The 24,056-nt window shown below is 41.0% G+C and overlaps 1 protein-coding gene across 2 annotated transcripts; it reads left to right on the top strand.

Annotated features, from left to right (window-relative positions):
* The first annotated feature begins 231 nt into the window (after window positions 1–231).
* On the top strand, window positions 232–23,779 carry LOC112273431 (BEACH domain-containing protein B). 2 transcript variants are annotated; one of them, XM_024502211.3, is made up of 43 exons: window positions 232–687; window positions 1,559–1,716; window positions 1,856–1,919; window positions 2,263–2,500; window positions 2,740–2,904; window positions 3,241–3,421; window positions 3,738–3,943; window positions 4,528–4,864; window positions 5,066–5,632; window positions 5,918–6,311; window positions 6,764–6,943; window positions 7,121–7,375; window positions 7,786–7,947; window positions 8,223–8,372; window positions 8,724–8,876; window positions 9,088–9,129; window positions 9,435–9,779; window positions 10,351–10,545; window positions 10,740–10,900; window positions 11,283–11,601; window positions 11,838–12,288; window positions 12,437–12,776; window positions 13,088–13,276; window positions 13,786–14,038; window positions 14,302–14,571; window positions 14,833–15,060; window positions 15,479–15,655; window positions 16,034–16,167; window positions 16,370–16,855; window positions 17,022–17,217; window positions 17,368–17,589; window positions 17,976–18,285; window positions 18,591–18,763; window positions 19,044–19,370; window positions 19,557–20,006; window positions 20,134–20,180; window positions 20,382–20,475; window positions 20,742–20,948; window positions 21,135–21,260; window positions 21,383–21,757; window positions 21,939–22,170; window positions 22,435–23,230; window positions 23,553–23,779. In XM_024502211.3, the coding sequence occupies exons 2-42, from the start codon at window positions 1,595–1,597 to the stop codon at window positions 23,139–23,141; spliced, it is 10,230 nt and encodes a 3,409-aa protein (XP_024357979.1). In that variant the 5' UTR covers window positions 232–687; window positions 1,559–1,594; the 3' UTR covers window positions 23,142–23,230; window positions 23,553–23,779. The 2 variants fall into 2 exon arrangements, with proteins under 2 accessions (XP_024357979.1, XP_024357981.1); XM_024502213.3 differs by lacking the exon at window positions 232–687 and adding an exon at window positions 1,291–1,410.
* The last annotated feature ends 277 nt before the right edge of the window (window positions 23,780–24,056 follow it).

Below are 24,056 nucleotides of genomic sequence, written 5' to 3'. Positions count from 1 at the left end.
TGTGTTCCACCCTGTCTTGTCTTGCAAGCGAAATAAGGAACTTCGGTCGCCACTGTTGCCCGACATCCTGCTTTCACTTCCACCCACCCCTGCGATCGCGAACTTACACTTGAGCAGACCCACTATTCCCCAACGCCCCAACCCAGCCCCCTTCCATTTCCCCTCCTCGTTCTACCCCCACCCCACCCCATGCCACTCCTGCATCCATCCCATCCCCGCATTCCTCCTCCTCTTGCCCCGTTCGTTTGCAAACCTAGCTCCCCCTCTCCCTCGTCTTCCTCCTCCTCCTCCTCCTTCTCTTGATCATCTCGCTTATCCCACCGCTGCCGGATCCGCATCCTGCCTTGTCCTGTTCTTAGGGTTTTCTTGCTCATGTACCCTCACAGTATATAGGATTGGGCAGGGCCTTGCTGTCGGTTTCGCACTTCGATCTGCTTTTGCGCTGGTGCTGCTGATTCATCGCCAGCGAACTGGAGCATATGAATGGGTTGGCACGTCCCTGGAGTCCTTAGTTTCCTCACGCAGGCATGATTAGTGGCCTTCTCGCAGGTTCGTTCTTTTGGCGCTCATACTGGCACAAACAGCAGCTGCTAAACAGGAGTCTAGTATCGATGGGGCGGAGGCGGATGGAATTCCACCTTAACATTTGACCTCTCACTTTCCATTTCTTGGGCTGTGTATGGCACTGTGAGTATTACGCACCACGTCTTTGTGTCTCATCATTGCAATCATCAGTATATGTATGAACACCATTGAGGAAGTTGCCTGACGAAGATCCACTAGTTCCTGTTGGTAATTTAAAATCTTCCTGGTTGACCATCATTCACAGATTTTGTGATTTGACAGTACTCGCTTTACATTTGTCTCTGGGGCGCAATCATCGTCAATTTTCGTGGCGATGTCTCTTTTGCCTTATCTCCATGTTTAGGTTTTGCCAGTTGATCGTGAATTTGTTAAGTGTTTTTGTTCTGGCATCGGAAGCAGCTTGTGAATTTCATGCGCCACATCCGTTGAATTGGGTACTATCACGAGATTTTGAATTTCTAGTGCACTCATCGCATGTCCTCGGATGGTCTTGAGTAGTGATGAGCTCATAAGACTCAAGGGTGCCCTCGAAGGTTTTATGATGCGACTCGAGAGCCTTCGTTAGTTGCTTCTAAATTATTAGGGGTGGAATAGAGGTAATGCTGGTCACTTTTCTGCTCTGATTTGAAGTTGCTGGCATCGCATTGCACGCAAGGAAAGAGAAGTTGGAAGGACGTGCATCGAATTCAAACGTACATTTAGTTTCTAATGTTGATTCGTCGAAGGGTCTCGAAACTCATTCGTTGGGGCTAAAAATTTGACTCACACTTGAGCCTATACCTTACCCCAATGGTCCTCCGCCTCTTCGTCTGTTACACGTCTGTGGTGAGCATTTTTTGTGTCGTACATACGCTATCGCAGTACTCTTTTTCATCTAATCGAGGTAATCCATCCGATTTTTTGTTTCATTGCGTGGAAATCGGGTCGTGTCTGTACTCACGTTTATTGATGCGAAGATGTGCGATCTTTACAGGTTTGTAGCTCCACTACGGAAGGGTGGTAGAGGAAAATGCATCTAGTGAAAGGCGTATCAGCATTTTTACGCCGAAGCTCGCCAGGACATTCTCGTGGGGACGGGGACTGCGCAGGAGATAGATTGACTGCGCCTTCTTGGCCTGATATTCAATTTAGGTTTGTCTTCGCTTTCTCATTCGGAAACTGGAATTTAACTTACAGTTCAACACAACGTTATTGGGATGGTTTTCAGCCGAACATTCGATGCAACTTTTGTGTTAATTTTATTTTCTAAATTGTTATCTCGGATGTGCAGAAATGAGGGAGATGAAGCTTTCCTTGGATCGTTGTGGCAAGATTACCAAGAGGCACTGGGGCTGGTATGTTGTGATTTTTACTTGGTCTTAAATTTTAAGTTCGAAGACCAACTTTCGTGGAGTGGAATAGAGTGAAAGTGGAAAAGTCCTGAATCTGATTTAGTTCTCGTGTGCACATGATTTTCCTTCTATACTAGGGGTTGCTTGTCATGTACTTCTTAGTAGGGACCTCTTTTGCATTGATCCAAGGTGATAGATCGCAATTTAACGTTTCGAATTGTGAAATTGAAGACTTGACGATCGTCGGCGTCTCAAATGTTGTTTTATGACATTTCTAATTAAGTAAACAGTCGTGATTTGTCTGCAAATACCAAACTAATCCAGCTGTCGTGCCTTCGGATCTCAGGAAGAGACGCAAAAAACGCTAGAGTCTTTTCTGGATAATTTTGTTCGCACATTCACGGATTGGACCCCTGTCGAGGATCCTTGTCGTGGGGAAGTACTTGTTCAAGCGGCTGGAAATGAGGGTAGCATATACGGGGACAGTAGCAAGACAGTCGTAGGTTGCATACATGGACATCCAACGAAAGTCATCGTCGGACTTATACGAGAGCTGAAGGCTGTTATTCAGATTTTTTCTGCATGTAAGTATCTGCGGATGGATGGAGCGTAGAAGGAAAATAACAATTGCAATCCCTTAAATGAGGGTCTTGACATGTCCATTCTTAAGGAACTCATTCTGTACCTCCCTTCTGACAGTAGATGGTTTTTGTTGAAGATCCAGATTTATAGTTGTATTTTACCGAAAGTTACAGCAGTACACTCCCGGGAACATATATGTTGCCTCGCTCATTGCTGTTGTTTCTTGCCTTCGTTCATGCAGTAAATACGAATTCAGATGGCAGCTCGGATATGTGGCTTAATGAGGCTGACATGGCTATGTTTCTACTTCTTACTCAAGCTTTGAATATAGTGACCCGAGCTCCGCACAACCAGAGAATATTTTCATACTTTGGTGGTCTTCAGTCTCTGATGGGCGTGATGAAAGGTCAGTGAGCTTTATGTTCACTGTGTCAACGATTGTTCCTATTAGTTGAATGTTTATGTGATCTTGTGCCGTCAATGTTCCCTGTTCACGAGGGATAATGTTTTGTTCTGGTTTCATTTATTTATTTATTATTTAAAACCGTGTTTGGTTACTTTTTGAAGGATTACATTTTGTGCACCAAGAGTGAGGCTAGGTCATTCATGATATTCCTTACAAATGAACGACGTGGCACCTGTATTGTTTAGTTCAGATGTATCTCTTTCGTTTGTTAATTTTTGAAGTCCAGTTCCTGATTAAGTTTGCTCACTTATAACTTTATGATATGGTTGGTCGCAGCTGCTGTTGTCCAATTGAAGGTTGTAGCAAGTGTGGTCGTCTCTGATGACCATACGCCAGATTCAGTCACTTCTCAACTAAGCTTCCTGCAGACTTTGCTCAGTAACATAGTATCAATTGTAGCGAATTACATCGATTCGGAAGACAAGTACGACAAATCTTCTACGACCAATGAATCAAGGTTAGACAATTTTTGTTTCATTTTTCTCGACCATTCATTCAAATCTTCCAAAGGAGGCTATAGGATCACTTATTATCTCACAGGCAATTCTTTCACACGATAAATTAGAATGAGGAATTCTGACGTATCCCAGCGTGGCATAGTAGCTCATATTGAATCTGCGGTCTCCCTTAGGTGGTTGTATCAGATGACGCTGGTCGAAAGAAGTGTTCAATTGAGTTTTTGTCGCACGAGTTTTCCAATCGCGAAGATTTGATTTATGCACATCAATTCCTCTCCTTTGCCTGTCGTTGAAAAAAGTAAGGGTTTGTGGCAGAGTTCGTGAGTCATCGGACTTTTCAAGCAAAAGTCGGCGGAGTATGCACAGACGGTCATCTACCGACACTGGACTAGAAACTACTATTTCTCGGCAAACCTTGAAAGGTCAGGAAACCACGGGGAATAGAAGTAATCGCGAGGCAACTGGAGTTTCTAGCGGCACAGTTCCATTGATGGAGACTGGCGGACTGAATTGGTTCGTGGGTACGAATTCTTTTCCACCTCACGAAGCTTGTAGGTTTCCCTGTCACGTACAAATTAGGTTTATCCAGTTATATGAACTGTGTCTTTTAGACCTTATTTATGCAAATTTAGTACCTTTATGCTATCAAGTAAATGATTGAGGAAGCTAATGTTCTGTGCTTGGCACTAGTCTCTTGCTTGTTTGCTCAATCTGGTGTATCAAAGAATAATAAGTGAGGGATTAGCTTAGTTTTCCGTGTCTTACATTTCAGTGATTGTCAAAGTTTTGTCAAGTCAGGAAACCTTAATACTGTCTCTCTTATTGATGTCACCCCTCTCATTTCCCCTTCATCCAATCATCATGGCAATCTCCTCCAGTCTTCGTTTTTATCTTGAATCTCAGGTCATGCTAAGTAGTCCTTTGATGACAGATGCTTTCTTAGCAGATCATTATTCATATAACTAGTGTACTTATATTATCCGTTTCCTGCTACAGCTTGCTAACTTCTGAAGTATACCATGTTTTGAGGATCGAGGCAATGTTAGCTTGGCAAGCAGGGATCGTTTTAGTGTGGTTTATATAATCTATTTTTGTTGTTGTACAGAGCTGTTAAAAGTTCTTCGAAAATTGCGCCTGAAGGGTGTTCCATCAGATTCATCCCTTGAACAGCTTGTGCTTTACTCACTTAAACAGACGCTTGTGGGAAACACTCGATCACAGAATTTTTTTCGAGTTATTGGAGGTCTTCAGGTTCTGTTGGATGGGCTTGGAAGTCTGTCGCCGCAAGGTGATGTAGATGATGATGGGGCATCGAATGTTGTGGTGAGAAGGGAAAGAAACATTAGCGAGCCAGCCACCTCGCATGCAAAGGCCTCTATTGAGACAGCGTCAATAGAATTTGATTTGCAACTCTTATCTTTCCAGGTCTTGAGGGAAGCGATGTATCCTCTCCTTTCGTTCACATTGTTAGTTTTTGGTCTTTCATCTTCAGATTGGTTTGGGGGTCTCTTCTTCTTCTTCTTCTTCTTCTTCTTCTTCTTCTTCTTCTCTCTCTCTCTCTCTCTCTCTCTCTCTCTCTCTCGCTCTTTTGTTTTGTTTTTTTTTTGTTTTGGGTGACCTTAACTTTTATGCTTTCCGATCAGCTTTCGAAATCCGACAAGCCTGCAGAGTATGCGAGATCATGGTGGCGTGCAAAAATTTGCTCAGCTGATCAGTTGGGCAGCTTTTACGATTCCAGATGTAACTCCGAAGCTAAAGCTACCTTCTCAGGGTAATTTCAACAAGTCATTAAGGATGAACCTTTCACCCCATTCTCATTCAAAAGAAGAGGCACATGTGTCCTTTCCTACGTCACCAAGTGTATCACCAAGCAGCCAGAAAAGCATTCAAACGACTCCACCTCGTGACAAGGAATCCTCTTCATCTGGAGGATTTCAGGGTTCTGAAGATGTCCATGAATTTATTTATGAAGGTGTTACTTTGCGAAGCTGGAATTGGAGAGTGGCTGATCTGTGCCGGATTCTGTGTTCTGTCTTGGTTCCTGTTGGTGATGCAATGAAGTTTGCAGCAGGAATGCAAGGAGGACCAGATGGGGCCAGTAATTCAAGTCTTTATTGGGAGCTAGCTACTCGTTTTATTATTGATGTCTTGATTGATGTGTTTCAAGGACATGATGGTAGCTTGAATCAGATCAATAGAGGCTTATTCAGGTGTGTCTATTTTACTTCATGTACTTATTTGCTTCTGTGTGATGCTGCTAGATTACTATTATCGTAATTATTGCTACGGAAGTAGTACTTGTGGCTGCTCTAGTTAAGTATCGTTGGTTTGATTCGTTTCTTTTGCAATAGTTTTAGTAATCGGACTGTTTAGTTTCGTTGTTCTTAAAGCAGTTGTCTTCACTGAGATTACATATTTGCTGTACTATTTTTAGCGGATTATTGCCTTTTGTCTTTGAGGTCTAATCATCACAATTTTCCACTTTTATTTCCCAGTGGTCACAGGTTGCAGTCAACTACACTTCAACATTATGTTCTGCATGTATTCAAGAAGATGTTGGAGGGTACACCGACAGTGGTGAACTTGTTCCGCAAGGATGGTGTATGGGACTTGGTGTTCTCCGAATGGTTCTTCTACTTCGGATTTGGGGATTTGAATAGATCTGTTGAGAAAGAGAGAAAGAGCGGTCCAAAAATCGGTGATGATTCCCAATCTACATCGAAGATACAAAAAGCTTCAACTTCAGATGTGAATATTAGTACGGGGAATCTCAATCCTCGAGAATGTGTACTGTCAATCCATGTGTCTTCAGATACAGAGCCATTGCGCTTGGAAGTAATATCTTTTTTGGAATTGGCTGCAACTACCTCTGCCTTATCGGACAATCTGGTAATTATTGGCCGGACATATTGTCTTTTTAAAGGGGCTGCATGCTCAAAGAATTATTCTCATGATAATTTTGTTAGTGGTACGCACTCAGGGGTGTTAAACACGTGTGTTCTACCAGTGAAAAGGGGTTTTCCTCGTATACATGTTTTTTTACTTTTGAGGAATAATTTGTCTGAGTGATACTAAATTTTGCTGCATTGACAATTGTATGTTAAACTGATCTGACAATCCTTTGGCTTGCTGTAATAAATTTAGGTGATTAACTCTTATAGTTTGTGTACGAAGTTAGGTAGTGGAAGACAGTCCAAAAACTTATTGGTTAAGCACATGGGTACGACCTATTACTATTTGGTTATGAATGAAATTGTGGCCTCATCGATGGATGCGATGTGGATACGATTTACTTCAATTTGGTGGGGTTACTAACATGTAATTGCTGTTTGCGTTTACAGTCGGAATGCGGTGCTCTTATGGAAGCCCTTCAGCAGTGTTCGTTTCTTCCTAGGATTGTGACTATGCTGGCAAAGAGTCTGCACCGGGTACTTCAGCTAGCCCCAGAACCTACAATAAAATCATTAAGGACTTTGAACGCCACCTCAATCATTACGCACGTTATGGAACAGCAGAAGAAGGTATATCTTCTGTTTCAAGGTTACTAGGCGATCCAAGTCTTCCTTTTTGTTCTTCTTATAGGGTTCCCTGCTGGATGGTCTTTGTTGGTCATGCAACGAGCATAACTTTTAGCTTTTGCATGGTACGCTCAGCAGACGCGTTTTTCTGTTTGCCTTTTAACATGAATATGTCAACAGGCATCAATAGAGGCTTTGAAAGAAGATTCGGCAGAAAGGAATGAGAACAGCAGGTTGGAGGATTCATGTAGTGCTGATCTTTGGCATGAGGCAATGGACGCACTATGTACTGTTTTCTCATCGTATTTAGCTGCCAGTGAAGAAGCAGTTGTAGACGCTTCTAGAAACTCAAGAGCTATTGATGCTTTGTTCAATCTATTGTGGGACACTACGACAAGAGATTTTGCTCTTAACCACATACTTCTGTTGATGAAGGTGAGAGGCCGTGAAAATTGTTTGCAATATTTCGAAGGGATCGCATTATTCTAATATCTGTGTTTCATTCTGAAAAGACCTACTTTAAGCTGCTACTGTTGCCCATGTCCTTTTGATTGAAATCTAGAAACCACGATATTCTGAGGTTTTGAATGTATTTGTTGCTTGTGTTTGCATCTGGTTTCTCTTTTCAAATGAAATGTGTAGTCTTTTGATGCTTTAGGTCTTGATGTTGACAGTGATGGTGAAAGGTCTTTATACACTGAAGTCTGTATTTTCATAACGTATACGCGCATGTTTGTCAAGATTGTGTATGTTGGATTGTTATTCACGGTCGCCATGTAACTTGAGCTTACTCTTTGTTGGATTCTGGTTTACTTATTATTTATTATTTATTTTCTTGGGTGCAGTTGACACCAACATGTGAACTGGACCAAGATGCAAAACTGGAGCTATGTCTCAAGTATTTGCAATCTTTACCACGAGCGCAGGTTGAATCTCGGAGCACTGACATTAGCATCGTTTTTGACCTGCTACGTGGCATGCGTGAAGTGCTGGAGACAGATTTAACTGTAAGTTCGTTATGCACCAAAATTTATCAATGTGTTTGATTCAAAAGGTTTTTGGTCGTTGTGTGAAGGGTTTTTGATCCGATTTCTTGCACATTTGTGCATCAATACAACCTTTTCCGTAATCTGGAATGAATCCATGTTTTAGAAAACACTTATTATGTGTACAGTAAGTACAGTGCAATTTGATAGAGGTTCTGTTTGAGGACTATGTAACGTATTGCATTTAGTTTTGCTTTTAACTAAGTCATCTTTTCTTGCCATGTACATGTGCACAGCATTATCAAGCTCTCTTTCGGGATGGAGAGTGCTTTGTTCACATAGTCACGCTTCTGAATGAAGAACGTCCAGCAGAAGTTGGTTCACAGCTAAGCCTGGATGTATTGTTCACACTTACTCGCCTTTTACAAGGGAATGAAGCCTCTAAGGTGAATTTACCTATCTGTTGTAGGCATCCAAGTTATGTTTTGTTTACTGTCCATTAAACCAGTTATAACTTGATGAATTTTGTTTGAACCTATGGTTTAACTATATGCACTTTTTGGAAGTATTTAGGTTCCTTTAATTTCTAACCAGGTCTCCTTTTTAGAGAGTACTCTTCGTCTGATTGGCATTATTGCGATGCTGTCTCGTCAATCACAGTATTCTGCAGAGAATTTTATCTCAAATGTGGTTATTGACTTATGTATTGGTTAAAAAGAAAGTTTAATCTTGATAATAGAAGATGAATGGATGAACTGCACACGCGATGTCTTATCGTGGTCCTGAAATTCTCACAGGCATCATTTAGAAGTATTGTGGGTGCTGGGTATAAGACTCTGGAATTTGTTCTCATTGAACTGCACAACGGCAAGCCGAGCCGTGAACTACTTCTTTCGCTGTTGGGTATGCTGGTTGATGGTAGCTTCGACCCAAGTAACATGCTTATTCAGGTAAACACATTTTAGGATTTATGTCTTTCTGTTCAAATATTCCGCATTTATTCCGATTTTGTTATCTGAAATTAGGTCGTTGCAGATTTATGGCAGTTTTGAAACTTTTTTTTATCAACTTTTGCCCAATATTATGTGCTTTTTTTCGGTTTAGAATCGTTTTATACCTCTGCGCAATATTTATCCGGCCGCAATTTGTTTTTTGTTACAGAATGAGGACGTTGTGCTGCTCTACTTCAGCATTCTGCAACGTGTAAGTGGGAATAATTCTACAGCCTTTTAGTTGTGATACCTGTGTCTATTATCTGCAGACTTAGATATTCAAGAGTAACTCCCGAAGGTTTATATTTTTGAAATTACGATTGTGTCATTTCATATTGAATGTTTTTTGCCGAAACACAAGTTTAACATTCTTACTTCTTCACAAGATGTTGTGTTGTAACATATACTACACATGCAGTGTATCAAGAATCAGGTGCACTTTCCTGAGGGCAACATAACAATTAATAGCTGATGCTACTGCTAGAGTTGACGCACTTATATTGCTACTTGTTGCAGTGCAATGAACAAGATCGAGTGAATGGTCTGGATACTTTTCAACTTTTGCTTGAGGAGTCGACTGCAAATCGAGCTGCTTGTGTTCGAGCAGGATTGTTGTCTTTGCTCTTGGAGTGGTTTGCTAAAGAGACGGACGTAGCTTTGATAGTGAAGTTTGGCCGCCTAATGCAAATGATTGGGGGCCATAGTATAAGTGGGAAAGATATGCGCAGCATTTTTGCTCTCTTGCGGAGTAGCAAAGATGGATTACGCCCTCGTCATGGCACCTTGTTGTTGCAGATATTTCAAGGCATGCTCAAAGAGCAGGGTCCGGCTGTTTTTTTTGATTTGAGTGGTCGAGATTCTGTGAGTAACTTTCACCTGCAGTCGAACTCTCCTGCTTGCTCTTATTCCACAACCACTTTTAGATGCAATCACGTATCCTAGCGTTATCACCCAGTAACAGCTGAAGTTGTGTTGACATCCATTGCCATTACTCGTTTTATTTCTTAGCTGTTTCTGTTATTTGTCAGCACTAGTTGTCATTTTGTTGCGTTGAACAGCGGGATGAACAGTGTATGCATTTTTTTTACATGCTTGTATTTAGATGGGTCTTTGTTACAATGATATTCTACTGTAGAGTTCTAGCGGACATTCTCTAATCTTTTGGCTATGTTCTAACTTCTAGTGTCATCTGTATTATTGGCTAAATGTTTTTGACTTTGTCTGTTCGTTCTATTTTTGTATGTGTAAACTGATCTAGATCTTTTGGGTGGTTCTTTTTGATGTATATTACTCCTTGAATCTGGAGCTAATACTGTGCAATACAGCTTTCCTTCGCTCTAACATATGTGTTCATAGCTTCATTCTTTGAAACATAAAAAACAACATTCGATCCCTTGGTGTATGACTTATTAAAAATGCTACATTGTTCCAGGGTATTGTTGTTACATCGCCTTTGAGATGGCCATCCAATCGAGGGTTTAGCTTTTGTGCTTGGGCCCGAGTGGAGAGCTTTCCAGCTGGGAGCTCACCAAAAGCACCAGAAGGCATGATGGGTCTTTTCAGTTTCCTTTCAGAGAATGGAAAAGGCTGTTCTGCAACTATTTCTAGTGAGCAGTTTGTGGTGGAGGTAATTAGTGCCCTTCTTTTTGGATGTAATGTTTTCCGTAGTCCGTATTGGCCTCAATGCATGTTCTTGTGTGATTAGTTTTATCTGCCTTTGCAGTTGCACATGTGCTATGGATTCGACATGGATATGGTTGGATCTTTTCTAGTGTATTGAGTTTGGTTGAGGATCTAAGGTACGAGCTATTTTGTTTACAGAGCATCAGCAATAAACGGCAAATCACCTCATTAAAGGTTCAATTGCAAACGAAACGGTGGTATCATATATGTGTGACGCACAACACTCAAAGAGCTCTTAGTGGTGGAAATACTATCAAAGTATACATTGATGGTGAGCTAGTCGCGAGTGACAGATTCAGGTCAGCTTCCCTGCCTGCTTGTTGCTTTTATAATGGTTTTAGTGTTTTTTTAATGAGAAATATCTATTTGCTCAAGAATCACGTCGTATATGCTTGTCCGACTTCTCGTTTGTTGCATTGTGCTGGGGTCTTGTTCCTTTTTGCTTAGTCAATCTGTGCTCTGTACTGTGCCGACTTTTTGCAATAAACTTTGCTCTTAAAAAGTATGTTACGTTGTAGGCCAAGTTGTATTTCAAGGGTTCGGGCTCATGAGTTACCACAGAATGTTGCGACTTTGATATGTCTTCTAATGTACGACAAGTTTGCATATCACAAGCTGTCTATTACTAGTTTGTACATTACAATTATATTTAATTCCACACCATTGTGAACTTCTGTGCAGATACCCAAAAGTTGGCGAGATGTTGACAAGGTGTACAATAGGAGCGAGTGCTCCAATCACAACAGTTGATGTAATTGGTTTTAACAAAATTTCAGGAGGATTTTCTGCTCCATTTTGTGGGCAATTAGGTCCGTTATATTTGTTTGACGATGCCATGTCTGCCGAGCAAGCAATGGGAGTTTTCTCTCTTGGACCTGATTATATGTATTCTTTCCTTCCTAGTGAAGTTGGTTATGTGCCAGAGAACATCTCCACTGACAGCATCATTAATGATAAAGATGGTTTGGCTTTCAAGATGGTTTTTGGGTATAATGCCCAGGTACATATGTTCATCTTGTAATCTTTAATATTGTGGAGTACGTCGGAGTTGTACCAAGTTATATTTGTATTCATTTCTGGAATCTGATACAAGTTCTCCGTTACGTTGGAATTTATGGTGGTTACTCAAATTATGATGATGACTATATTTTGTCACAAGTTAGATGAAAACATGTAGGCGTTGTTTCTGTTCATACGATACGATTATTAATTGTTTTTGCTCTGGGATGTTTTCAGGCAAGCTCAGGGCGAGCTCTCTTTGATATCTCGCCAGTGCTTGAGTACTCACCAGACCCAATTCTATATGATGCAACCATAATGTCTGGGACTCTTCTCTGCTATCGCCACTTGGTCCAAGACAGTGTGCAGTGTGTAGGTGGCATTGGGGTGTTTTTCCCTCTTTTAACTCAGTTAGATCAACCAGTATGTACAGCCTCTGATGTAATGGGAAACACGTCTGACCAGAAGTACGTGGAGGGCTACCCTATTGACAGTCATGTTGCAGTTGAGGTCATAGACCTGCTTACTGCTGTCCTTGATGGTAATTTAGCCAATCAGCAGTACATGCGCAACATGTCTGGTATGTCAATACTGGGCTTTTTGCTTCAGTCAGTGTCTCCCCAGCATCTTACGGTGGACGTGGTAGCGGCTTTGGAGCGACTTGTCACTACAGTTGCCAAAGGAAGTGGTAAGTCCCGGTGTCAATTGTCATCTCTTTGGTAGGTTCAAAGAACACATTAAGAATTCTTTCCACGTTCTTGGGAGTATGTAGTCTGTTTCAATCTATTGTGGTGGTATATTACAAATGCTTGACAATATATTGTTTGCACTTACAGGTGCCTCTCTGGCTAGTGCTTTGGTTAAGGAAGCTTTGGTTAAATTGTATTTTAATCCGCACATTTGGATTTTCACTCCGTTGATTGTGCATCGCGAGCTGTATGTTTCCTTAATCAACTATTTCAAGAAAGACGGTAGCCTCTTACGAAGTGTCTGTGGGCTTCCTCGGGTTCTTGACATGCTTCGTCAGTTTTATTGGGATAAACCAAAACGTAAAGCTTTAGGCACGAAGCCATTGCTTCATCCAGTCACTAAGGCTGTAATCGGGGAGCGGCCCAACCGGTCGGAAATCAGTGAATTAAGGCAGCTTGTTCTGATTCTTGCCGAGGGTGGCTTAAGGTATTGGAAGATACAACCAGTAAAAATACTTTCGGACCAAGTTTTTCGTTCGTATTAATGCGACTTAGTGTGCTGTTTTGAGGTGTTGGATTTTTTATTTTTATTTTTATTTATTTATTTTGGATTTTAAACTTGCGAAATCGTACGAATGCAACTATAATGAGAATTTTACTAGCACGTGAAGAATCAAATTATGATTTTTTTAATGTGTGCGTGCATTTGGGGTGTTTCGTTGAAAAATATTCTTGTGTGTTTTGCTCTACTATTGGCCTTTGACTTGTTACACGGTTGTTTGGACGAATCTCCTGCAGGGAGAAAGCATCTTTAGTTGATATTAAAGCATTGGTTGCCTTTCTGGAGGCTAGTGAAGATGATATTTGCGTCAAGGATGTGCTTTTCATGGTGTTGAGCCTATTGACTCAGAAGTCTTTTGTTGCATCCTTCATCGAACATGTGAATTCGCTTGGTGGAATAACAATCCTCCTAAATCTTATTCGAAGGTATGTGGAGACAACCAATACTGTTTTCACTGATCTGCTTGTCTGGACCGCTTTTCTTTTATTCCCAGTTAGATTTTGTACTAAGTTTTACAAGGTGAGCAATACGGTACCTAAAGTGGCTGTTGATCGTTTTTGATGTTGAGATCTTAACCGACTACTCGAGAAACCTCACCGGGAGCCAATATAAACATCTCTCTCTCTCTCTCTCTCTCTCTCTCTCGTTTTATATATATATATACACTTACATACATATATATACATACATGTGAGTATAAATCAAAGATCGGATGTTTCCGCAAAGTGTTCATCTTTGGCATGATTGGTGACATAGCACTTCAGCGCTTTCTGTCGGATGAGTAGAATAGATTGTTAATAAGGGAATTCAAGTTCTTTTTTAAGACTGTAAGGTCCTTGAGATGTTGCTATTCAAAAAGCTGTATGTATTCATGAGTTAGATTTTATAGTTTATCTCGTTGACCTGAGGAAATGGGTTTGACAATATTTCTTAGGCCCCAAGAGGACATCCGGCTGTTAGCATTCCGCCTAATTGGAGTGCTGATAGTAGCAATGTTTGAAAAAAAAGGTGCTGGCAGTTCGTTTTTGGGTACTTCAAAAGCGACTGCCGAGTTTCAACGTGTTGAAAAGATCAAAGTTAACCACGTTTTCTCAGTTATGATTGAAAGTGTGACAACATTTCCTTTCACCGACGCTGTACGTGCCACTCTGTTCGATATTTTGTTGGGGGAAGCGGGTCCAAAGCAGGTAATTTCTATTTTTCTCATTTCCATATTGATACTTCGCAAATTGCCAAGTTCATGTTTCAGGCTTAGAATCTCTGCAGTGTTCTGTTTTGTAACCTTCTCTTGGCACTTCATTTGGATTTACTAAAGGTTTTAAGAATGATATCAGTTGGTGTATTTCATGTGACAATTATACCGTGTGACTCTCGTCATGTAGTTTCTTCTTTGCATGTGTTGTCAGTCTGAGTTTTGCATTACACGTTACCCTCGTCGTCTTATGTGCAGCTCCCCCAGGAGGGTTCGATTAATGAACAAGCTAACCCTGTGGCGGCGAAGAGTCTCAGTCGCGCGAAGTTAACAACCCAGATTTCGAATTTCTTTCGCGTTCCTGAAAAACCTGGTGAAAGAGTAGGTGCATTTGTGCTTCCTCAAGTTTTGAGGATCCTATTCAGGGTACTTGCAAATTCGGAAGATTCGATGCTGAGGTTGGAAATTTTGAAGGATACGCTTGGCTTGCTTGAGGCGAACCCATTGAATAGCGAGGCACTGACCCTGGTTTGATTCTAATCTTGATCTCTGGTTTTTGTTTTACATTTAATTTGGTGTTAAAAGCAAGTAGTTTTGGAGTTTCTTTGCGATTTGACACTGTTTTAGTTCAGTTTTTTTCTAACTCTGAGTATCAATTGAAGGCCTCACGGCTTTAGTTCTGAAATTCTCCTTTTGATATGTAAAATATGTGAATATTGTGAAGCGTGTATAGTTACTTGCTTTGATTCTCAGCAAATTTGGTTAAATTAATTTTCAACATCTCTGCAGGAGCCAGCTTGGCAAGGTTGGCTTTTGGCTGCACTTGCAGCTTCTTTGAAACGCAGCAGGAGTACTTTGGGGGATTCCGCAGAAGTGTCGGTTTGGCTTTTGGGCCCAGAGGAGGCTCTCATGCGGAAACTCTTTCGAGCATTTCATGTCTATTGCATCTGCACTTCTCGTAATGGATGGTTGCACGTGGAGAGAACATGCAATTTTGTTCACATGCTGGCGAAGGAGGTAAGACTGCACCTGGGTCTATCCGAACTTTCTATTGGATATGGCATCTCCCTTTATTTTATTTTTTGTCCTTGGTTGATTTACATTACAGGACGATTTTAGCAGCAATGTGAACTTGTCGCGATTTCATCACTTCAAGTTTGTTAACCGACAAATCACAGATGCTTCTACATATCTTTCAGTTTTTAAAGGCTGCTGATGTTATAGGTGATCTTCTGTTTCGAATTGAAGCATTTGGACGTTGTTCTCAACCGTATTTATATCTGCAATTAAAGCAGCAGTGGAAGTCATGTTGATGTAGAGCTGATATTGCTAATCCGGTTACTAATCTTGTACTATTTTGAGTAGCTTCGAGTGATTGAGAATGCAAGATAATAGCTCTGATGCACCGCACCCTCATAATGATTGTGATTTGCAGGGTCAACTATCTGAATTCCACACGTTGCACGTACTGCTTGGGGATCTTGTGGAGGCCATTGTACAAGGGTTGCCTTTGCAGGCATCTCTTTTTACACAACCCTGCCGAGACAATGCTCTGTATCTTCTTTCGCTTGTGGACGAGTTGATTTTAGGCGAAGCTTTCGATCTGCTTCCTGTACGCTTCGGCCCATCTTAGATCAGATTATCATGATTATTATTGTTATATTTAATTATTGCTATCATCATCATCATCATTATCCATTTTGAACATGCTGTTTATCAGTCGTACCGTATTCAAGCAGTTTTCATGACTTTGCCTGAAAGTTTGTATTTCTTAGAGAGGCGATTCAACTTGTCCTTTGTGTTTAGCTTTGTACGCACTTCAAACCTTGACAGGACTATTAGCTCTTGATTGCGAGTTTACGAGGACTAATTTTAGTAGTGATTTCTGTCTTGAAAAACGTATGATATTATTATTTGCTCTACCGTGTCGTGGTGTTGACATTAATTTCTCATGCTTGCTGTCTTCGTGGGTGGTATTCTTCTCCTCCAGTCATTTGCTCCCGGATCTGCAAATGTAGAAGACAATGGCCTTTTGTCAGGTGATAATGTTGACTCGGGTCTTTCTCCTTTCAAGATATCTGGAAAATTTTCTGAAGACGATTGGGAGAGTACAAAGCTTGTCAGGTGATTTGTTCTTGACCTTTGTGATGTATTTAAGTTTTGGATAATGGAATGACTTTATTTAAATCTCGTGGTTTTGAAACCAGAAGTTGAATATTATGACTGTATTTTTAGTGGTAGTGACAGTGGTCTAGTGAATGCTTATTATTTGGTTTTATTCGATTTGCACCCTGCTTGCTTCATATTTTTTGAACTGATGTTACAGGAAAGGATCTATTGGAGTATCACGTTGGCGTTTTCGAACACCCTCGGGGGAGCGCATTGACGTTCATGACAAGTTTCAGTGCTGGCGGTTGTATGATAAAGTCTGGAGCCTCTTAATCACTATGAATGGCCGAGGAGCAGGAAGCGGAAATATTTATCAGACAGGCGTGTCTGGCCCAACTCTGGGACAAAGAGCTCGGGGGCTTGTAGAGTCACTGAATATCCCCGCTGCAGAAATGGCAGCTGCTGTAGTGTCAAGTGGATTGGGAGCTGTTGGTATGAATCCTCCGAACAAGCTTGTAGACAAAGTGTTTCGACTGAGGAGCGAAAGATGCCCTCGAATTGTTTTCAGACTTGTTGTGCTTTATCTCTACAACGCGGATTTGCATTCGGCCACACGCTGTGTTGAACATTTTCTGGCTCTTCTCCCATCCTTTGTATCCTCCGAAGTTGAACAGAACAAGAACCGGTTGCAACTCTTCTTATGGTAATTCTCTACTTTTTACTGAATATGTTCATGATTTTATCGTTGAGGATTTTTTGGGTTGTCAGGATTAGAAACAATGGTATATTTTGTAATTTAATCATTGCAGCTCGCTTATTTATCTACGTTCCAATGAGTTGATGTCAATTGCTATATGATGGCATTACAGGACACTCCTAGATGCGAGAGAGCAGATTGGAAATATGGATGATGGCGCTCGAGTTCATGTCATCTCTAAGCTAATCCAAGAATCCATAGAAATTGGAAAGTCTATGCTAGCTACGAGCATGGTTGAAAAAGAGAAGAAATTAGAATCTGACTCCTCTGTGCAGAGCCTGCTTCAGCGAGAGAGGGTTGTTGCTGCGGTATTTACTGTCATTAGCTTTGCCATGTTTCAGAGATGTATATAGTTTTGTTACTTACACGTAAGGTATTTTTTAATGTATTGTTAATTTCAGCTTCTGAAATAGGTTTTATAAAATAATAATTTATTAATTTATTTTGGACTCTAACAGGTTATTGAAGAGGCGAAGCATCTGAAGAGTACCACGTCTCAGAGGATTCAAGATGTTGAAGCATTACTAAGTGAGCTGGATGATGCAAATCTTGCCGAGTCACAACAGAAGACTGCATTAGAGGACCAGAGTCACGTGGCTTTAGGTACTATCTGTTCAGTGGACCGGTGTCGCCAGACTGCGGCTCAGTTGGCCTATGATGAAGAGCAGCAAGCTATATCTGTAAGTCAGTTTTCTGGAAAATGCTTGTTCTTGTGATTATTTTTGAGGTAGGGAAGTGTATTTGCATTATTCCTGCCTTATGTCCACCTCTGTTTCTGTTGATAAGTATTTAATGAAAGTCATGAATTCATTCACAAAATTAGAATTGTATTTGATTGAATACCCATCTAACGTTTTCACTAGCTATGTATTTTTTAGTGATAAGATTTGGAATTGTGGTCGTTGGAAGGTATTTTGTATGTGGTTTCGTTTGCCTGGTTGGTTTTGTTTTTTTTCATATGCATGGGTAACCTGTTTGACCAAATGTAATCTTTCCGCAAATTAGTGACCTACAGTATCATGTTTTACACAGTTCATACTGACTTTAGATATATACGATCTTGCAGGAGCAATGGTGTCATATGTTCCGCTACTTGACAGATGAGAGAGGTCCATGGTCAACTGTTCCCTTCCCTAATGATGTCACTCTTCACTGGAAGTTAGATAAAATGGAGGATCCTGTTAGGCGAAGGTTGAAGCTTAGAAGAAATTACCACTTCAACAAAGAATACTTGCATCCTGCTACCAGCATCTCTAAAGGTCCCCCAGTGGATCTTGTGAATGAACGAGGGAGTTCTGTGGAGCTCCTCATGGGAGGAGTGAGACAGTTTCTGCTTAAAGGCATGCGAGGAGTGACGGAAGAAAGCTTATCGGATGGTTAGTGACATCTGTTGCATCGCTTTGCTGAGCAGAGATACGATATTTTTATTTACTCTATCATTTTAAGAGAAACATATCATTACATTCGTGTTTTCAGTATGAGAGTAGTCCGCAACGTTGACTTGCGGAGTGTTTCTAGTAGAAAGATGTATGCATTGTCATACTTGAACTCGCTCATCTTCAGCTCTCTATCCGTGAGCACAAACTTTTGTTTTTATCTTAATAGCATTTTATAATTTGGTGTGCTTTTTATTAGGCATAGTGCAACTTGCTTATGTATGGTGGTTTATGTTGCCCTGCAGGTGAAGATAATCAGCTGAAGTCAAACGATGTGGAGGTTACCCCTGCCGAAGCAGATGTTGATAGTTCTCGTCGGTCTGAAGAGACAGGTGTTGCTGCTGGTGTAACAGAGGAGGGTGGCACTCTGCAGGAGCATGTACAGGTTGCTCTGCCAGAGGAAGCCGGAGAGGAGGAGGTGTGTTGTTTCTATATTCCTCCTAACATATTTGTTACGAAACTGGTCATTGAATCATATTTCTGGTCATCTTTAACGCGGTCGATGTCGTGTTTTTTTAGGCCCTTGTGCTAATTCTTGTGTTCTTCCTCGATTGGATTGTTTACTTTCCCGTGATTGTGATTTTTTTGTTCTACCAATGGTAATGCATGCAAATTGCGCTTCATATGGGGCACTCGACGGAAAACCACTTGTGGTACTTCGTTTTGTTCTGATAACTTACAAATGCTTTTATATGCAGGTTTTGCTATCTGTGTCTTGTATTATGGTGTCTGCTAAGAGGAAAGTGGCTGGACGATTGGAGGTCATGCAGTCCAGCCTTCACTTCTATGGCGAGTTCATTGTTGAGGGCACCGGTGGACGATCGGTATTTAATAACGCAGGTGGATTGAATTATCCTGATGCTGTCACAATGGAAAAAGGGTTCAACAAATCTAAGATGAGCGGACGGAGAGACTTCCTTGATGGATCAGAGGTTGATAGAGGTAATGCCATGGAACGTCTAGACCCAATGCAGGGAGGCTTAGTGAAGGGCATCAAGCGGCACAGCCGCTGGGACTTGTCTCAGGTAAGGCATGATTTAGTAATGAAGTTTTCTGTTCACCATAGTATAGGGTATTTTCTTCACCCGCCATCCATGAGACCAGAATGATCTCAGATGAAACAATCTGGTTAACCTCTATCAATCAGTTATTAATATCAATTCGGGGCGATGTTTTTCTGTACTAAAATTGTGTGCTCGATTATCTTTCAGGTCAAGGCCGTTCATTCAACTCGATATCTTCTGCAGTACAGTGCCCTTGAAATCTTCTTTAGCAGCTCTATCCCTCCTGTGTTTTTTAATTTTCCTAATCAGAGGCTGGCCAAGGACATCGGCGTGATGATAGTAGATCTTCACAATGGTCGAGGGTCTGGGAAATCAACAAGAGGGAAAGAGCACATTATTGATTACATTGATAGAAGGAAGGCTTGCGAACTTGCTGAGGATGCAAGGAAGCAATGGCGACGTCGAGAGATGAGCAACTTCGACTATCTCGTGACTCTGAACACTCTAGCAGGGAGATCTTACAATGACATGACCCAGTATCCAGTTTTCCCTTGGATTCTGTCAGACTATACATCAGAAAAGTTAGATCTAAGTGATCATGCGTCATTCCGAGATTTGTCCAAACCAGTTGGTGCATTGAACCAAAAACGGTTTGAGGTAACTTTCAATTTTGAGTTTAAAATCCACATAGTTTTGAAACACATTAAAATGATATTTTGAAATAGGAGTGCCCTGTTGCGTTTGTGTGCTTGTTGTGTAATGTCACGATCGTTCTATTTTGCAGCTATTTGAAGAGCGATTTCAAAATTTTACCGACCCTGATATTCCAAGGTAACTGTTAGTCTTTGTTGCTGTTAATGCTATGCTCTCTGGGTGTCTTCTTCTCCAGGTTTATGGGAATTCCTGTTTTAACTTGGTTACAAGTATTCAGGCTTCAGTATCTGTAATAAGTGCCACGCACCGTGGATGATCTTTAATTTACCGAGTGGATGTCACTTACAATGCTGATCTTTAACTTCTAATTGAATGCAGCTTCTACTATGGATCCCATTATTCAAGTATGGGAATTGTATTGTTCTACCTTCTTCGTCTTGAGCCTTTTACTCTACTTCATCGGCAGCTACAGGTACATTCTACAGACGAAAAATCATATCAGTTCTAGAATGTCATATTCTGGGGACTACTTCCATTTAGCTGTGGTCATGATTGCTCAGCGTTTTCGCTGGGGAATCGTGTTGTAATCTGCAGTCTTTAAAATTAAATTTTGTGGTTTGATATTGTTTTTGGTGGGTACATGGTTTGAATATAGAAAGATTCTAATCTAGAGTTGCTTTTAGTTAAGAGTTTCAGTTCCGCATGAAATAGTGCAACTAATCCAGTTCCATTTGGCAGGGGGGCAAGCTGGATCATGCAGACCGTCTTTTTCATAGTGTAGAAAGCGCCTTTCAGAATTGTCTCACCAACTCCGGTGACGTTAAAGAACTAGTACCCGAGTTCTTTTATTTGCCAGAATTTCTGGTCAACAGTAACGGGTATTATCTTGGTGTAAAACAAGATGGGGAGGCTCTAGGTGATATTGTCTTGCCACCTTGGGCGAAGGTGCGTATACGTAACATGTTGCTCTTGTTTAATGTGGTGATGTGTTTCACGTGACGCACTGGGGCTTTTTTTCTCAGCAGCTTAAATTGCCACTCATCGTGTCACTTATGCTTCTGTCTGTTACTTTTCAAAAGGAGGATTCTGGACATGTAATTTGTGGTGATTTGTGATTTTGTTATGATACAGAGATCACCTGAACTTTTCATTCAACTTAATAGGGAAGCTCTGGAGAGTGAGTATGTTAGTGACCATATCCATGAGTGGATTGACCTCATGTTCGGCTACAAACAGCGAGGTCGCCCTGCTGTAGAAGTAAGTAGTAAACCAGATTCCTTCCCTTCTATTTATTTATTTTGATCATTCTCTAGTTTATAAGCGCATTTGCAAAGCCAATTGGTATGCTATGGTACTTATGCATACATTGCTGTATGTAGGCTGCAAATGTGTTCTACCATTTGACATACGAAGGAGCTGTAGATCTGGACGCTATGGAAGACTGCACGGAGAGAACTGCTATTGAGGATCAAATTGCAGGTTTTGGTCAAACCCCCATACAACTTTTCAAAAAGAAGCATCCAAGAAGAGGTCCAGCACAGCCAATTGCACGACCTCTCTATTATGCGCCTGCTTCCATCACGATGACATCCACTATTCCAGCACCGTCTCCATCTCCTGGACAGAAAGTGACTAAAGTGGTATTTGTTGGACTCATTGATGGGTTGGTGGTAACTATCAATAAAAGCCTCTCTGTGGTTGTGCGGACATGGATCACACCTGCATTACAGAATTTCACTTTCTCCTCTTCTCAGGTACATTTTATTTCATCCGCATGATTTTTTTTTTTTTTTTTTTTTTTTTTTTTTTTTTTTTTTTTTTTTTTTTTTTTTTTTTTTTTAATGTCGTTATTAAACGCGGATTTTTCCTATAATTTCCACTTCAAAAAAAAAATCTTGGCTTTATTTGTTTAATGACCTTTTCAATTTATGGCAGGATTCATATTTCGGGATTAGCCAAGAGGTTGTTTTGAGCCGGAAAATCTATGGTCCAATTGTTGACGACGTTTCATTGAGCTCTTGCTGCTTTGGAACGCTCTTAGTGCGTTCCTCATCTTTCCTGTTGACCTGTGGTCATTGGGACAATAGCTTCAAGGTCATTTCTTTGGATGGAGGAGATTTGGTTCAAAGTAACAGCCAACATAAAGATGTCGTAACTTCTTTGTCAGGTTTCGCATCCGATGCTTCACGCTGCCAACTAATCTCCTACACTTAGTTCTTCTCTTTGAATGTTGTAGCCTTTCTTTTTAATGTAGTTGGCGGCGTCAGATTTTTGAATCTAGAAGATTCTTTACTATTACTGTCATACTCATTTTTGTTCTTTTGGACTGTCCTAGTTTATCATGCATCATAGAAAGGTTGTGTTTATGTTTTTTCATACTTTCGCAGATACTCTCTATAATCTCTCTTACGTTATTGTTCTGGCTTCGCAGTGGCTGTCGATGGAAGTGTGGTTGTTACTGGCAGTCGAGATACAACTGTGATGGTTTGGGATATTGAACACACGACAGTTAGTACCAGGAGGCTAGGAAGTATTAAAGACACTTTGACGGAAAAGCATCGGAAATCCGACACTGTGGTGATATCCGACAAACCACGACATGTTCTGTGTGGACATGATGATGCTATTACATCTGTGGCTGTTAGAGTGGAGTTGGATATTGTTGTTAGTGGCTCAAAGGATTCCACATGCATATTTCACACGTTGCGGACCGGCAGGTATGTAAGGTCTATTAGGCATCCCAACAGATGTCCTGTTACAAACCTCAAGGTTTCACAACATGGGCTAGTAGTTGTTTACTCCCACGGAGACCTGAGCCTCCATGTTTGCTCCATCAATGGGAAGTGGTTAGCATCAGTCGACGTTAAAGGTCGTCTGAACTGCATGGACATTAGCCACTGCGGACACTTTCTAGTATGTGGGGGAGATCAGGGTCAGGTGTTGGTTTTCAAACTTCAAACTCTGGAAGTTGTGCGCCGGTATGAAGGAGCAGGAGTGGCGGTCACTTCTCTTACAGTTACTCCAGAAGACTGCTTTCTTGTGGGTACCCACGATGGAGCTCTTGTAGTGTTTTCTTTGGAGTTTCAATACCCCAAGAAAGCAGGGTTCTTCGCCTCCATTCAAAGGCATGTTCGGTAGGTAGTTGACTCTTTAGAAAGAGATCCGGGTATTTCAAGCGCAGATTACGGTTGCGGGCGTTCAGCTGGAATATGTTCTTACCAACTTAGGTGAGTTTTTTCTCGTCTTTTGGTTGACCGCTTTCATGTGGTTCATGTTGATTGTTGCTTTTTGTTTGGCATTTCATATTCCATTAAGGGCGAGGGTTGTTTATTTGGCCTCCGTTTGTTGGCCAACTTCACACAAATTTAGTGGATTATGGAGAACTTTTGTGTATAGACTTTTTACTATGAGATTCGTAGATTTTGTTCGAGCAAAAGAAGTTGAATTTTTCTTTAGCGACTTTATTTGACTGTGCTTTCTGTTTGAATGAGTGAAAGTGCTGCATGATTATGTTTTAGAATTTTCTAACGTTGCCGTTTCATTCTCCAGGTTTATCGTTGAGAAGGATTCAATCGTAGTCTATTGTGGCTTAACACAAGCCCATCATACGGTGGTGATATCAACGCACATGCAGTAGAAAAACGATTGGTTTGATAGAGCTAATTCCACGTTCAGCATGTTAACATAGGGTGAACTTTTATGTACAGATTCTTTATTTTGTATTTGCAGCTGTTGTCTGCTGCTTTTGATTGAAACATGAAGTGTTTTGATACTCTTATGAGATTCACAGGGTATGATGAAAGGTGATGAAGTGGTAACAGTTTTATTGCCCTAAAGTGTATAATGCTTAGATCGTGAGAATGTTCTTGCTTGGAGAGAACGGGATGCATTAATATATTTGAGCATGATTTATATCGCTGTTGTGACTTTTCGAAGGTGAAACCCTCCTTTTTCGTTCATGAAAGCGATGATGCAGTGTGTTTCTTTAGATACGGCTTTCCTCCTTTTCTGATTTTACTGTGTTTCGACGATCGCTGGAGCTTGCATAGGAAT

Source organism: Physcomitrium patens, chromosome 20 (assembly GCF_059467195.1).
Source record: "Physcomitrium patens ecotype Gransden chromosome 20, ASM5946719v1, whole genome shotgun sequence".
Lineage (NCBI taxonomy): Eukaryota > Viridiplantae > Streptophyta > Bryopsida > Funariales > Funariaceae > Physcomitrium > Physcomitrium patens.
Note: the sequence above shows the minus strand (reverse complement) of the source record. Positions and strands in the feature narration are given on the sequence as shown.

Bases quoted from the DNA above. Each gene is read 5' to 3' on its own strand.
- LOC112273431 (XM_024502211.3), top strand. From the start codon at position 1,595: ATGCATCTAGTGAAAGGCGTATCAGCATTTTTACGCCGAAGCTCGCCA. The intron at 8,373-8,723 runs GTGAATTTACCT...AAATTCTCACAG, and splicing joins AAGGGAATGAAGCCTCTAAG to GCATCATTTAGAAGTATTGT. The intron at 22,171-22,434 runs GTTTCGCATCCG...CTGGCTTCGCAG, and splicing joins TGTCGTAACTTCTTTGTCAG to TGGCTGTCGATGGAAGTGTG.